This window comes from Mchenga conophoros, linkage group LG23 (assembly GCF_057382185.1).
Source record: "Mchenga conophoros isolate Kocher_MC1m ecotype Shallow Benthic linkage group LG23, M_conophoros_male_GT1.1, whole genome shotgun sequence".
Lineage (NCBI taxonomy): Eukaryota > Metazoa > Chordata > Actinopteri > Cichliformes > Cichlidae > Mchenga > Mchenga conophoros.
The window spans coordinates 20,781,749-20,797,681 of NC_140547.1; the positions used below are offsets into that span (position 1 = coordinate 20,781,749).

At 42.3% G+C, this 15,933-nt stretch overlaps 2 protein-coding genes across 5 annotated transcripts; one reads left to right on the plus strand and one right to left on the minus strand.

Moving 5' to 3' along the window:
• Positions 1 to 59: 59 nt before the first annotated feature.
• fbxo3 (F-box protein 3) lies at positions 60 to 9,490 on the plus strand. Of its 3 annotated transcripts, none has more exons than XM_085265896.1 (13): positions 60 to 143; positions 225 to 422; positions 1,206 to 1,295; positions 1,391 to 1,554; positions 2,856 to 2,970; positions 3,057 to 3,261; positions 3,357 to 3,402; positions 6,349 to 6,433; positions 6,516 to 6,638; positions 6,713 to 6,828; positions 6,919 to 7,026; positions 7,101 to 7,183; positions 8,786 to 9,490. In XM_085265896.1, exons 2-13 carry the CDS (start codon positions 328 to 330, stop codon positions 8,933 to 8,935), a joined length of 1,380 nt encoding a protein of 459 aa, XP_085122022.1. In that variant the 5' UTR covers positions 60 to 143; positions 225 to 327; the 3' UTR covers positions 8,936 to 9,490. The 3 variants fall into 3 exon arrangements, with proteins under 3 accessions (XP_085122022.1, XP_085122024.1, XP_085122023.1); XM_085265898.1 differs by having other exon boundaries at positions 63 to 143; positions 8,789 to 9,490; XM_085265897.1 differs by lacking the exon at positions 60 to 143 and having other exon boundaries at positions 163 to 422.
• A 578-nt stretch (positions 9,491 to 10,068) lies between these two features.
• On the minus strand, positions 10,069 to 15,890 carry LOC146547143 (uncharacterized). 2 transcript variants are annotated; one of them, XM_085265900.1, is made up of 3 exons: positions 15,709 to 15,890; positions 13,944 to 14,864; positions 10,069 to 13,171 (listed from the first exon to the last, which is right to left on the minus strand). In XM_085265900.1, the coding sequence occupies exons 2-3, from the start codon at positions 14,860 to 14,862 to the stop codon at positions 12,792 to 12,794; spliced, it is 1,299 nt and encodes a 432-aa protein (XP_085122026.1). In that variant the 5' UTR covers positions 14,863 to 14,864; positions 15,709 to 15,890; the 3' UTR covers positions 10,069 to 12,791. The 2 variants fall into 2 exon arrangements, with proteins under 2 accessions (XP_085122026.1, XP_085122027.1); XM_085265901.1 differs by lacking the exon at positions 15,709 to 15,890 and adding an exon at positions 15,561 to 15,698.
• Positions 15,891 to 15,933: the final 43 nt, after the last annotated feature.

The window sequence follows — 15,933 nt, forward strand, 5'->3', positions numbered from 1 at the left end:
GATGACGTTATTTGGCGACTTCTAGCGACTTTTCGGACAGCCAATAGTGATTTTCCTTACTGAGGAGTTGGCAACACTGGGTGGAACATTTCCACAGTAAGACCAGACAAGACCGTGTCTTGTTACGGACATTTAGGTTACAGGTAAGAGTGCACAGAGAAGCCACACAATTTTACACCAAAGAAGTCAAAAAATATATAAATATTAAACATCGTTAAACACAGTGACTACCAGCTGGTGGCGGTAAAGTACAGAAGTTCACCAGGTAAAGTTCACCAACAGCCGTTAAACGCTGTAGAAGAAGAAACAGCGTCACTACTGCTAACAATGGCAGCCGCTTTCACGGAGTTACGGATGGATCAATTGCCCACAGACCCGCTGCTGCACATTTTATCCTACTTGGACTTCAGGGACTTGATGCAGTACGTATCCCACACCTCCACGGTGTAGCCAGGAGAGGAAGAAGAAAACACGCCATTGATTTCTTCTTACACAAGCTGCAGGGGGAAACGCAGGCTAGAGGCTAACCGCTAATAACAACGACAGCAGCTCGTTAGGCGAGCCCCTTTATTTTAATTTTTGTTCTTGTAATTCTGAGTAAAGAGTTGTGACAAAAGGTGCTGTCAGTGTTTTACTGCAGGTATTCATGAAAATGTAACTTTAATGGCAGCTGTCACGTAGCGCAGAGCCAACACAGAGACTTTAAAACGCCCCATATACGAGATATGATCGCGTTTACAGTTAGCCGCATGCTAACTGCTGCTAACTATTTGTTTACGTCCCCTACTGCGCATGTCTGTTAGCCTCAACCCTTTTCATGTTAATCTACTGAAACTTATTATCAAAGTACTAAAAAGCGCATTAAATCCATGTAATAAAAGTACACAGGCATCCGATTCTTTCAGTGAAATCACACAAATATGTTCTGATTATTATAGCAGAAGGGTTATTACAGTTAAGGTACACTGGTTTCCTGCAGCAAAGGTACATAAATATGTCGTAAAACTTTTCTAGTTGATAAAAAAGTTAAATATGTTGTTCAGGTTTAAATAAAATTGTTGTTTTAAATAAACATAAATTTTAAATAAAGTTGAGTAGTTTTCAGGATGTGTCATTATATCTGTTTGCTCTGTAAACCACGAGATGTGTTTGAGATAAAACTCCTCTCTCTGTGTTTGACTCCTCCCCCTCTCCCTCCTCCTCAGCTGCAGCTTTGTCAGCAGGCGCCTGAACGAGCTCTCTAAGCACAATCCTCTTTGGAAGTCTCAGTGCTGCAAACACTGGCTGCTGACAGAGTGAGTTCACCCCGACATGTTTTACACCTCGCCGCAGCCTCGCCGCACTCTGACTTTTCTCCTCTCTCTCTCTCTCTGTATGTATGCTCGCTTAGTGACGACCGACTGCAGAGCGGTGTGTCCTGGTTCTGCCTCTTCAAGCAGTACTACACTGATCTGGGCCGGTACATCCAGTATTACGCAGTGCTGAAGAGGGCGTGGGAGCAGCTCAAGAGCTTCCTGCAGCAGAGGTGTCCACGAATGATCGCATCACTCAAAGGTGTCACACAACAGTTCAACAGCTGGATGCACCACAGCTCGCACAGATATCACATGGTTCAAACTGGAAATAGCCAGGCTTTTTGTTTGAAAGGCAACACCAAAATTCTAGACTTTTAAAAACAGGTTTGAAAATTAAATAAAAATGTCGTTCTTCATTAACAAAAAGATTCTTTCCGAGTTTGGCTTTCTTTGTGCTCACTGCATCAACAAAGCCTGAAGTTCACTGCACGTCACCACAGTGGATTTTACACGAAACAATCAATATGTGATTAAAATCCAGACTTTCAGGTTTGTTTCAAAGGGTTTAACTAAAGTACAGAATTAGCTGTTTATGAATTACAGCTATTTTAAACACGCCCCCCTGTTTTCAGAGGCTTAAGTAAAGTCAACAGACAGTTGAGTAATAAACAATTTTATGGCTCGCTTCACTTGCTATTAGGGCTGCCACAAACGATTATTTTGATAGTCGACTAGTCACCGATTATTTTTGCGATTAGTCGACTAATCAGATCATGCATCCATTGGACGTAAAACCTACAGCTTATTGCACCAGCAGCATCTGCTCTTATATAACTATCATTAGCTTACAGCTTTAAGTGTTTAAGGTATGTGCTAACTAAAAATAAAGACAAGATGATAGTTTATTAAATTTTAATGAAATTTGCAGATTGTTTCGGTGAAGTTTATTAAACTCCTTGCTATCTAAAATATAACAGGACACCGGAGTATATTCTCGAGCATCTCACACTTCTGATAATCAGCTGTCTGCTTGACGTTTATTCAGCTGTGTAAAAACTATAACTTTAATCTCAGCCAAACGATTTACTCAGGAACAAATAAAACACTAAAAAAAAGCCTCTAATAGTCGACGTAATCGTGATTAGTCGACTAATCATGGCAGCCCTACTCGTTATTTTATGACAGATGAAGCAGATGGCTTCAGGCTTGCCTTCACTGCTCCGCCATTTTTAGTGTAACGAGGAGAAATCTGCATGTTTCTGCCAAATTTTCTTTGTTCTTGAGCTAAAAGAATCAAGTTCTTTTGTTTCTGCTTCAGTAAAACAAAGTTCTGCTGTAAAGTGTTTCTTGATGTTTGAAAGTTGTTGGGTTGCTCTCTGCTCATGTTTCTCAGTCATTCACACATCTCGTCACCTTCTTTCTATAAAACTTGATAATCAGTAATTGCATGTAAAGTCTGAGCTCTCCTGAAGATAAACTACAAGAAAACCTTTTTTGTTTATATCTGTCAGCCCCATTAGCATCGCCTTTAAAGGTGATGTTTCCTGTTTCTGTCTTCAGAGGGCACCACCGAGGTGGAGCTGAATGACATCGAGGCACAGATCGGCTGCAAGCTCCCAGACGACTACCGCTGTTCCTACCGCATCCACAACGGTCAGAAGCTGGTGATCCCAGGGTCAGTGTCAGCCTGAGAACACAGACTGTAGCCACGCCCCCTTCTACCTGTCTCACCTTCCTCTCCACCTGTCTCTCTGTCCTCAGGCTGATGGGCAGCATGTCTCTGTCCAACCACTACCGCTCCGAGGTGCTGCTGGATGTGGAGACGGCGGCCGGCGGCTTCCAGCAGAGGAAGGGGATGAGGCGCTGCCTGCCGCTCACCTTCTGCTTCCACACAGGCCTCAGTCAGTATATGGCGCTGGAGCCTGCTGAGGGGCGCCAGATGTTTGAGAGCTTCTACCCCTGCCCGGTCAGCACATTTACTGTCTGCTTATTCTTTCAAAGTAAATGCTCTGTAGCATTCAGTAAACATATTTGGAACTGTTTCTTCTTTCTGTGTTTCAGGATCAGACGGCTCAGGATCCTTCAGCCATCGACATGTTCATCACAGGTCAGTGCCAGTCTTTATCTGCAACTGTGTTAGAAATGTTATATTCAGAAAATGTTATTTAACATTTTAAAGTATGAATTGTGGTTTTAGGTCAGGAAGTTCTTCGACTTGCAGATGACTCCTGTTTTCATTTTCCTGTCACTGGTGACTTTTTAGGCAGACCATGTGTATAATTTCTGGTCTAAGCGCTCTTACTTTTCCTAAAATCAAAAAACACTTAGAGGTAAGAGTCCAGATTCTTTCAGCTTCAGTAGAATTGCTGTGATCAGGGTGTCGTTCTCCAAAGTTCGTGAAACGGAAGATTTACAAGAATTAGTGAATTGCAAGTTTGACATGGTAATCAAAGCTGACATCAATGCCATCTAGTGGCTCAATATTAAAACTACACCACATACTTAAATTATTAAAATCTTAATTAAACATCGCTTAGAACCAACTGTGTCTTCAAATCAAAATTCAGACTGATGCCTTAATTTTGCTTCAGCAGGAAATCTACATTTGTGTACATCAAATTATGATGTACACAAATGCTCTTTTTAACCCTACGCTGTAACCTTCTACACCTTTAGTCATTGTGGGCTGCGTCAACGCAACGTGTTGTCCCATTTCTTGGTGCACGTCAGGTTATGTGGAAGTTTATGACGTTGGGTTAAGAGGGGTTTTCAATTAAGCCGCACGAGACCAAACTGAAACATAATTTAGGTATAAACCCGTAAAACAGCCTCCAGTTTAATCTCATATTATTTTAAACCACAAACAGAACAGAAACAGGAAGCCTTTATGATCATTCTGAGCACTGCTGTTTCAAGTTTTATTGTCATGTACAGATAAACAGTGTAGCCACATTTACCCATAACGAAATACTTTGGCTCGTGTTCGTCAGCTTTACATGAGCATATAGAAGTATGCAGTTAAATTAAGAAGAAAATAACAGAAAATAGCAGTAATAATAACGATAAAGAGAAAACAAATACTAAATATTTAGAGAATTTAAGACAAGTTGTTATTTACAGTTTGTGAAAAACTTGTGCAATGAGTATTTAAGTGATATTTAAGTTTGAAGAGGAACTGTTAAAAGGCTTTTAGGATTAATGCTGAATCGGTTTTAGGAAGAAAAAATCATTTCATTTACTTTTTGTCTTTTTAAACCTCTATGTTGAAGTATCCTGTAAGCTTTCCAGTAGAACATTTCTGTACGTTCAGTCAGTTAACTGTATTTGACTGGGGTGTAATGTATTTGAGTGCAATTGTATTATCACATAGTTCTTCACAGGAGTTCAGATGAACATTGTTAAGTGTCTCACCGTGCACTCTCCTCTCAGTTTTAACAGCGACAGCTCGTCTCTCTGTTTGATCTGTTTGTTTTTGCTGCCCTGCTGTCGAACTCTAAAGCTGGATGTCACAAGATTTTCTGCAACTTGTCTTCTCGTTCAGTCTGATGTCATTAAACATTTCCAGGTCCAAAAGTCCGTCAAACAAAAAGGTCCAATTCTCTCAGGTGTTAAAATAAACTTTCTACCTGTAATCACAATTACGTGAAAAATTTTGAATTCTGCTTTGTAGAAGTGCAGAGAAAGGTCATGTTCAAATATTTCTTACATCCAGTCTTCATGGTCAACTCAGCGTGTAATGTTAATATATAGAAGGTCGTGTAAAGATTTAAAATGTCATGTTTGACCTCTGACTCAGTATTTTTTTTTTAACAAATTAATACATCTTCTATATCCACATAAATAAAAAATAATCAATCAATATGTCAGGTGGGTTAAAACGGATTTAAACAGAGCAAATAACAAACCCTGAACCCTAACCCTGCTCTTGTTTTTACTGCAGTCCAAACTTCTTAAAGTAGGCGGACGTTTGTTCGATGCAGTTTTGTTTTTTTAAATAACCCATTTTTCTTTAGTTAAATTCGTTAACAAAAACTCTGCTTCGGGTCTTGGAGCCACACAGCAAACGGAAAACCAAAATTGCCCTGAAATTCACATCATTAAAGGAAACACTATGCCTGAGGTCTTAATTATACTCCGTTGCGGACACGGACAGCTGGAGATCCGGCGGCCAAGAAGTCATTCCTGTTATGCTTCTTTGAAGTCCGCTGCCTGGGGCGTGGCATAGTTGTAATGTAAATTCTCCACAGATGATACTGCGCGGTCGCAAAAGTCAGGCAGACGGACCTCCTCCCTCACTCACTGTCTGAAGATGGATGCAATGAGAAGGAAATGAAGGCAAAAGGTCAACCAACTTGACAGACTCACTGCAGGTTTCTTGGTGGTTTAAGGTTCTCGGGCTGATAGTTCAAGAGATCTATGAGCTGAACAAACTGTCAGACGGCAATTATAGACATTGAAAGTTTCAAGGTGGAAAAAAGAGCAGATAAAGATGCAGGTGAATTTGAGTGTTTCTGACTGCTTTCTTGGTGATGTCACCTACGCTCAGGGTGGAGCCCATAAAGAAAGAAACAACAGGTCTAGCAGTGAATCTGAGTAATCTCACAGAGTTAAGACAACATTTGAATTCCCTACATTCAGTTCAGCATCCAGTGTGCTGGAACACATCACAGCTGTCATCATGTGAGAGGCGGGTCTATCACTGGGCTTACTCGTCTTTGCCGTGGTTTAGCTAAACCCAGGTACTGTCCACGTATCCAGCTGTGAAATGTGATTTGATAGATTCAGGTTTGCAGGAACATTTGACTCAAGTCGTCCACTCTTCATTCATTTGTATAAAGTTGAGGTATAAGCTACTTTAGACCGAACCGAAAGTCCTAAACACGAGACCGTTTCAGCAGCTGCTTGATTTATTTCTCTCCTCCAGTTGGATAAATCACCCAGACAGATTATAAGTTTGTGTCAGTTTGTTCTCTGTGATTCTTTAACTTTGTGTGAAAGCTGCAGAAACCCTGAGCATGAAAACGTGGGAAACTGTGAGTGTTTGTGTGTGCAGGCTCATGTTTCTTGGAGTGGTTCACGACCTACGTGCACAACGTCGTCACGGGAGAGTATCCAATCATCAGAGACCAGATCTTCAGGTAACAACGAGTAGCGCACACGTTAATGAGTGTTTTGTGTGTTTGAGCCTCTGTGAAGCTCAAAGCTGATTTTGCTCTGCAGGTATGTGCACGACAAAAGCTGCGTGGCAACCACCGGCGACATCACCGTCTCCGTTTCTACCTCCTTCCTGCCAGAGCTTTCGTCCGTCCATCCTCCACACTTCTTCTTCACCTACCGCATCAGGTAACTTCCTCTCTGCTCGCCATGTCTCTCACCGCCTCTTTTCAGCGTTTTAATGACCCGGCATGTGTTTTCAGAATAGAAATGTCCAGCAGCGCCTCGCCTGAAGCTGCCTGTCAGCTCGACAGCCGCTACTGGAAAATCACCACCTCTGATGGCAACGTGGAGGAAGTCCAGGGTCCCGGCGTGGTCGGTACGCTGCCCGCATCACACCTGGGCTGCTCCACTGTGATTGGCTGAGACCAGCTGCTGAATGTGTGTGTTTGTGTGTGTATCTGTGCAGGGGAGTTCCCGGTCATGACGCCTGGAAAAGTACACGAGTACGCCAGCTGCACGACCTTCTCCACCTCGTCAGAGTACATGGAGGGTCACTACACCTTCCACAGACTTGGTAACTACCTCCACCTGTAACAGAAACGCCTCTCAGATGTTTTGCTGCTGTTCTCATATTTGTTTCTTTCATAGCCAGTAAAGAGGAAGTTTTCCACGTGGCCATACCTCGTTTTCACATGGTCTGCCCCCCCTTCAGAGAGCCTGTGGTCCGAACGGTAAGAGGTTCTGCAACGCTCTGAAAATCAAAAGACACTTTCAGGGGATTTTAGACTGAAGTCAAAACTGAAACGTAATTATTTGTTGGTTTTCAACATCTGGCATTGATGCACATGGCTGGTTAACTGGAGACAAATGAACTACAAAGACAGGATTACTGCAAAGGGAAGTGGCTGAGAAGGTACTGCAGGAAGACAAAATGAAAAGTCAAACTTCCAGGTTTATGCAGCACAGCTTTACTCTAATGAGCTGAGGGCAGTAAACATAAATATAAGAGGATGAGGAGAACACCAAGATGATATCAAGGACAAGAGCAACTTTAAGGTCAAGAAATTGTTTGTTTAATGCTTTAAGATATTCTTAAATCTTCCACTGTGACAATTTGTTTGTGCTTAATTGGAGATTATTTCAGGTAAAAGGTGCAGCAAATGTAAACTGTCAGGAATCAAACACAAGGAGAAGGATGACTTGATTATGGTTTCTACACATGCATGTACAGAGATAAGAAGTAACGTACCTGAGCAGAGCTGTGTATATTAAAAGAATCAGTAGGAAGCTCTGTACGTATACAGTGATGTACATGATTTCCACAGTGCTGGCTTCAGGTGTGGGTCAGGTGTATTCATAAAGAACCGATAATCCAATAAAATGAACAAATAAATAAATCAAGTTACCAGAATTACTAGTTTCCTTACCTGGAGGGGGAAACAAGATTCCTAAATAACTTTGAATCTTGGAAACATTAATGAAGCCTCAATACTTGGCTGTTGTGATCGCTTCAGTTTCAGGTCCCAGAACAATTTTGATCTTCGGAGATCTGATAAAGTCCCCTGTACTCTGGAGGTTTGTTGCATCTTGCATCTCTCACTCTCTGCAGTCTGAGTTTAAAAATGTAAAAGCTGCAGGCTGAGCTGCTGGTGATGGAAAATCATTAGCTACACTGAGAGAGTCTGACTGTCCAGATTTTAGTTTGTTTGATTTTAGCTGCTGAGAGCAGCCCTGCTGCAGACAGCGGACATCAGGAGCTGACTTCAGGGCCAGTTTGAAGTGTTTCCGTCACACAGCTTCACCGGGGTTGGCTGGCTCGCCTTTTTTCAAAGAACTCAAGCCTAAAATTAATTTAAAGAGTTTACTAATTACACTGTTTACTACTTACAGTCGCTATCTTGCACAACTCACTGAGCTCAGCATACTGTTCACTGCGTAGGGGATGCCCTCTAGCGGCTTTTTAGTGAAACATGACTTCAGCGTAACATCTGTGTCAGTGTAAGTGACACTGTTAGGCTTTCTAAATATCTTGGTATGGTGTGATACCAGTATGGTGTCCAAGCGCACCATAAAGTACCTGCAGAGACCACCAAAATTAAACGCATAATGGCTGAAAAATGACCCAAAAATTCTCTGCAAACAGGTAAAAAACTGGTACAGACGTGCAGATCAGCCACCAACACCGTGTCTTGCTTCTGTATTGGAGGGTTAAAGTAGGCGTCGCCTCCTTTAATGATCTCATTGATCAGCTTCAGACTGTCCAACCTTCAGCACTTGCTGCTCACGCTCTCTGTTGTCTCTTCTGTTTTGTTCCGGACGACATCTGATCCAAGCAGCAGAAGGCGTTGGCTAGCTACACGCCTCGCTTCGACGACCACGACGACGACGGCGAGTACTGCGACGGAGACGGCGACGACTTCGACGACCTTAGGGGAATCAACATGGCTGCCTTGGAGGGAGCATGGTGTCCTCGACACATCTGACCTCTGACCTCCCAACATCATAACATGCTGATGTCAGTTAATTGGGTCGATGAACATTAAAAGCTTCCGTATGGCCTTTGACTCGCAGCAGGGGATTATGGGACTGGTTGTACCAGTGAACCCACCAAGCAGAGCCATACAGGGACCGAGTCGCACCAACTTCCAGCTGCCAGTGAAACAAAATCAAAATGTGAAAGTGCAGTTTTATAGAAATGGTCTTTTTCTGTTGGGTGTTTAAGCTTTTGTCAGGACACTGTTTGATAAGTGAGGATGAGACGGGCTGGACGCCACTGGCGTTGGCCTTTTAAAGGAGCACCGTGGTGATCTGTGGCTCCCAAACAAACACAGCAGGGAACAAACTGACGCCAGTGGCTTCAGGTTCCAGTTTAGAATGAGGAAAATGCCGATTTGTGTCGACTACAAGACTTAAATCTGGAGGTTTTTTGTGAAATGGAAAAAATGTGGGTCTGTTACTTTTGTCCATAAGATTTTAGTTCTCAGAGGGATAATGCTTCTCCTTCTTTAAATGAGAAAAGCCGTGGGGTTTTTTTTGGGGGGGGGGGGGGTTTCCACGGCAGGAACTTAAGCCTAACTACTGATAGATTTTGTTTTTTTTATGGCTTCCTAGCCAAAATTTAATGAAAGAGATTCTTTTCCAAAAAATATGGAGACTTCACAGTATCTGCAGGTGAAAAGATGTTATGCTGCCGTCTTAAAGTGTAATCTGAGAGACGCTGCAAGCAAATTTCAGTATGTGTGTGGTCATTTAATCCTAGCATGCAGTCATTTGGTGTAGAAAACACCAACCAGCCCAATGTGGCCTCATCGAAAGGATTTTTTTCATCCAACAAATCCATTCAACACCTACAAAGGTAGACAAGGAAAATCTGAAAACCTGAAATCAAATATTCCGAATTTTTCCTGTGTTAGTAAACAGCAGGTATATCGTTGGATTAGCGATGAGCAACCACTCAAATGTCTCACATGTCTGAAGCCTAAACTTTTAGGAATTATTTAAGGCTTTCATATGAGACATTTTTTTAATTTGAGAGAGGCGATTCAACATTAGCCCTCCCCCTAGTGGATAAACTGAGCAGTGCAGCTGTTATGTGTGTTATTAAAAAGGAAAGATCTCCACAGCCAAAGGTTTTATTGCATATTTTTATGGTTTCTGCTCCTTAAATCTGGTGCTTATCCTTTGTCATGTGCCAGCAAATCACACCTTCAGCCAGTATTAAAACCCGAGAGAGACACAATAAAGAAAGTAAATTAATACAATAATAAATACTTGCAGCTATAGATTGATATGTTACCTTTAAGATGAGTTGTAGTCATACGGCTTTAAGTTGGTGCAGTGAAAAAGAAAATCTGGGTTTATTGTGCTTTTTCCCCAAAAAAAAAAAAATTATTTCAAAATAATGTGTACACGCAAGGGCAGGCAGAGTGTGATAAGAGAAGAGGACTTGGGTTTCTTTTATCTGGGGGTTAAAGTGTTGTATGCTTCACGCTGCTTTCTTAGACTTGAGTTGGTATCTTAAAGCAGGTCTCCTTCCTTTCTGTCCGGTGGAGGCGGGACAGTCAGCGGGTTTGTTTTTGTATGTTTGGATTAAATAAATCTCTTATACTCAGTCGCTTTACTTTTACACGCTCGCTTGAAGGTGATTTTCTCACACACTGTAAAAAGATTAACTCCAGAGCTTTAGTGAGACTTCACCAGCCTTTTAAAGATTGAGTTTATTTCAGATACCTGCCCTTTTCACAGCTTTTATAAAACAAATTGTTTCTGCTCCCTTAAAGTTGATTTTATTCTGATTGGCCAGTTCCTGGAAGCGCTTACACTTTTCCAGAGGAGCTTCACATGTACCACAGGCTGTCTTAGCCGCCAGTTTTTCCAATTGGCTGCACCTTACAAACAGGTTTGATCAGCAGGTAGGCGGGGTTTCTGTGTGCCTCACGTGATTTGCTCTCTGTGATGCCATCCAGATCCAAAAGTAGAAAAAAAAAAGTGTTTTTGCACATACACTGACGTCTGTCAGGTAGCTCCTCTCTTCTCTAGACATTTTAGGATGGCTGATAAAATCATTCTTGTACTATAGTGGTAAATGCTGCTGACTAATGTTGCATTTCCTTTGGCTACTTCACAATAACCATCCACTTCGTTTGTCAGCTTAATACTATTAATGTAAAACTGAAGCAGCACTAAGTGCTCAGTAAGTTAATGCAGTCACTACAGACAACAGCATGACTTTGAACCTTGTCTATGTTAACGGTAAGCTTATTTCCCGTTTACACATCCCCATGGAAACCAAGAAAACACAAAGCAGCAGGCCACGAGCGGTTCCTAGACCTAAACAAATAGTTTTTAATGGTGATCCATACATGAGTATTAAAAAAAATCAATTGCAGTGTCAAGACCAGTGACGCGTAAGACTCTAATTTGGGTTTCCGATGTGAATGTGTCACATCATTACTAAACCTTTCAATTCTGACCTTTTAAAAGCTGAAAATATTAGTTTTGAGTTCAGTTGTGTCCAAAAGTTTTGGCAGTGATGAGTTTAAACACGTTTGCCGTCTTCCCAGTGTAGTTTGGCAGCTAAATGGACACAAGTCAGATGAGAAATCGTGTTCAGAGTAGAGATGGCACGATACCACTTTTTTATGTCCGATACCGATACCATAAATTTGGATATCTGCCGATACCGATATGAATCCGATATAGTGTTTTTTAATCAACAAAACTGTTTTTTAAAATATCTTGCTGCATTTTGCAAGTCTGCAAGTTCATACTCAAGTTTAAAACAACAACTACACTAAAGCTATTCTGTTATACCTGTATACAAAAAAAATATTTCATAGTTCAGCAATACTGATCAATCTAATAAACTTAAACCTACACCATCCTCCCTATTCTGGTATTTTAAAGAGTACTTAGCGTAAATATTAAGCAACCTAACTAATAGGGTTCCAACTCCCAGCAACAACAAAATTAAATAAATAAAAAATAGGGAACCACCCCTCACGCGCCACCTCATGATGCTTAATCGACGTAATCAACCTTAATTTGATGCAGTGTGAAAAAAAATGCACAGAAATCAATTATTTTTCAAGAAATATCAAATAGATTCAACATCTTTCTTCAACAAAATTGCAGACTCTCGGGGATAATTTGTCGGAGATGAAATGCCGGGTTGCTAGCGAAGCTCCACATGCTATCCAGACCACCGACAGGTCCCGCATGCCACAGCTGCTCTATCACGTGATGCATACGTTCTGAGGTGAGTTACGGCGTGTTGCAAGTTTTGTGAGGTGCAAGTTTCGTGATATTTAATGGATCGGATTACATTTTTTATTTTTCTCCGATATCCGATCCAGTAATTTAGGTCAGTATCGGACCGATACCGATACGTAATATCGGATCGGTCCATCTCTAGTTCAGAGACACAAACTGCTGTGAGATCACAGTGACCTCAAACATGCATTTAAATTAAAATCTTTAAGACCGCTGCATTAAACTGTGAATGAAACCGTGAATAATAAAGTTTAAACCAGCGGTTACATTCAGCTGAGCGTAATTAAACAAACTCAGTCTGTTAAAGAGTTGGATCCAGATGCTGATGATGTGAGCAGTCTCCACAAACGCCATCAAATTCATTTTCAAGCGGTGATTTGAAGCTCTTTTTACAGTCGAGCTTCAAACACCCGAATCTCCAAATTTAAGACACGAAGCTTCATTAAAGCAGACGAATCGTGAAAAAAAAAAAGAAGCTTATTCGGACTCGGTGAAACAGATATTTGTTCTCTGCAGGTTAAAAATGTTCAGCGGAGTATCGCGTGCTTCTGTAGCTCCTCCTCCTTTTCAGTCTTCGTCATCTTCGTCCTGATCGTCGTCTTCCTCCGCCGCCGCCACCATCCCCAGACTTCTGCGTTTCTTTTCCCCTCTTGTCTCCTTCCTGTCCTCTCCCTCCTCCTCCTCCTCGTTGTCCTCCTCCTCCACGGCCCCTCCATCACCGCCATCCCCCTCCTCCTCGCGGGCGTTGCAGCGGCTGCAGTGTCTCCCGAAGCCTCCCAGGAAGTGCGACCTGAAGCAGCAGAAGGGGCAGGCGTAGCGGCCGGGCCGGTGGGCGGAGCTGATGTGCCGCTGCAGCCGGCTCGGCAAGAAGAAGCTGCGCTTGCAGTCCTTGCAGCTGTACGGCCGCTTGACGTCGTGGCAACGCACCACGTGACTGATGGCGAAACCTGCGGCGACACAGATGACAATAAAAACAAATCTATAGTTTTTGATGTTGGATTATTTTTAGTTATCTGTTTGCTTGTTTGGTTTGAAAAACAATTAGATAAAGATTTTTTATTTTTTTAGTTTTGCTTGCTTAAAAAAAAACAACCAAAAAGATACAATTACCAAGTATAAGCTGATTAAAATTCTTTTGTTGTTGCTGTTGTTATAAAATATAATAATTCGCATAAAATAAGTCAAAAAAGTCATATCTAATCTTTTTTAAAGTCCAAAAGAATACTACAGAAGTCAGCTTAAAGAGTAATTAAAATGTAAAGATTGTGTTTACATTTTCTGGCGTTTTATGTCTGCTTTCCTTCATTTCTGGGATTTTAACTCACATTTACAAATTTAAAGCAACAGCCCGATGTGGTATCTGTGCCATGCATACAAGCTTTAAGACATAAATGTCACATTAAAAGGTCATTTTTGTAGTTACGGTAGTCTCTTCTAAATATATTTTAAAATGTTACCACCAGGGGGCAGTGTATCACCACAAAGTTTTATTGTCCCAGTTTGGTGCAGTCCTCCAGGTAACAGTCTGTTAAACGGCTACAAAACACAGAACGCTAAGTAGTACAGAAGTGTTACATTACACATACATGTAATAACTGCTTTCTGCCCCCTGCTGGTCATTACAAAGAATAGCAGGTGCAGGGATTCGTACCTGGGACCTCGAGTTCATTATCTTTTATCTGCATCAGTTTGATTTGAGCTGCGTGCGTGGGCGGGTACCTTTGAGTTTGGTCTTCCAGCCGCACATCAGGCACACAAAGCGGTTGGAGATGAAGCGCACCACTTTGGCCGTGGCCTCCATCTCCTCCTTCAGCAGCTCACCGCTCAGCCCGGCCACCGCTGCCTCCTCCTCTTCCACCCCCCCGCCACTCTGCATCTGGTTGGCTGTGGCAAGGTCACGTCTGATGGCCTGGTTGGCGTACGCTTTGGGAATGTTGTGCTTGCGCACCACGTGGCTGACACCCACAGCTTTCAGCTTGTTCTTCCAACCACAGATTAGGCAGCGGTACCTGGCGCCATCAAACAGTAGCACGCTTTTGTCATCATACTCGCATTTAACCGACTCCACCCCCTCTCCTTCCTCCTCTTCTTCACCCTCACTGCTCCTCTTTCTTTTCAGGACGTCCCTGCATCCTTCCTCCTCTTCCTCAGTCTTGATGCTCTTTATTTTAGATTCATCTTTCCCTCCTCCTCCTTCCTCCTCATTGCTCTTCTTTCTTTTGGCGTCACCTTTCCCTTCTTCTTCTTCTTCTTCCTCTTCCTCAGTCTTAATAGTTTGCTTTCTTTTGGTGGCATCTTTCATTTCTTCGTCCTCCTCGTCACCCTTCTCGCTCCCATTGTCGCCTCCCTTGTCCCTTTCATCCATGCAGTGTTTGGTGATGATGTGCTTGTAGAGCTTGGTGAAGTCTCTGCTGGTGTAGAAGCAGTAGGAGCAGTGGAAGAGCCGGGCGCCGCTCTGGTACATCAGGATGTTCCCGAGGCGTCCCATCACCACACCGTCAAGGCAGGAGGGGTGGGATGCCGCAATGTGGGAGAGCTGATGGGCGTGGCTCTTGGAGAAATGGCCACAGTGGGGGCACTGGAGGTGAGCCGCGACACCCCCACCTACTTCACCACGAGTCTGTATGATAACCGACATCCCTGCAAAGATAGTACAGAGCAGGTCAGGACCAGGTGAGCTCAGAAAACTGCCACTAAGATCAAGATAAAAAATTCTTAAAGCTAAATGTAGAGTGCGTTCTGGTGGACAAACTATGCAACACCAACAGTCATAACATGGTTGAACGGTGTTTCTCTTGTCTCTTCTATATTTTTGTTTTCATTTCTTTATTGCTTGTTATAAATAGATTGGGAAATAGCAAAATATCTGTCGGGCTCGATTTATCCAATTTCGAAATATTTGCTCAAAAAGTATATTTTATGTCTGCTTCAACCAGGAATACAAAACTTCAAAAACAGCCAATGTTAGACCTTTACCGAAACCAAATTGTGCACGTTACATGTAAAAATCTGTACTGTGTGCTCTGCTGTCACACAAGCAGCAGAAATGTGTGGGTTTTTTACTATAGTCCGGTTTAAAAATAGCAGCTCTAAATATATATAAAAAATTAATAAACAGATTCCATTAAAATAATCTAACACTTCAGGAAATCACAACCAGGTACTTTGGACGTCTCTTTACTTCCATCCCTCCACAGCCTGTAAACTTATCTTCATCAAATACATTCAACCTTTAAACGGATTCTTTTAATATTTAATCTTTTTCCCCATTAACAGTGATACAATTTCAACACTTAAGCACATTTAGGAGTGAGATTTGTCTCCAGAGTAAGTCACCTTATCCTGGTTCATCCCGGTTTATCCTGGGACTGGGATAACGGTAACCCTGCTCCTGCACGCTGTTCACATCAATGGGATAGAAGAGCGCAGCTAACAGGCTTGCCTGCACTAAAAACTACATATTTTAACCAGTTTTTCCACCCACCTGACTCCACCGCCGGCTGTGTTAGTTTGTAACAAAGTTCCTGAACCTGAAATAACAATAAAACCACTCAGGAGAAACATTTGAACCGGATTAAATCTCCATCTTTTAGGCTAACCGCCGGCCTGCTCAGCAGATTCTCTGCTACCGCCCTTTTCCGTGTTTACCTCCAGCACAGCCAATCAACTCACTTCAGCCGTCCGCCACTGACCAATCACAAAATTCCCT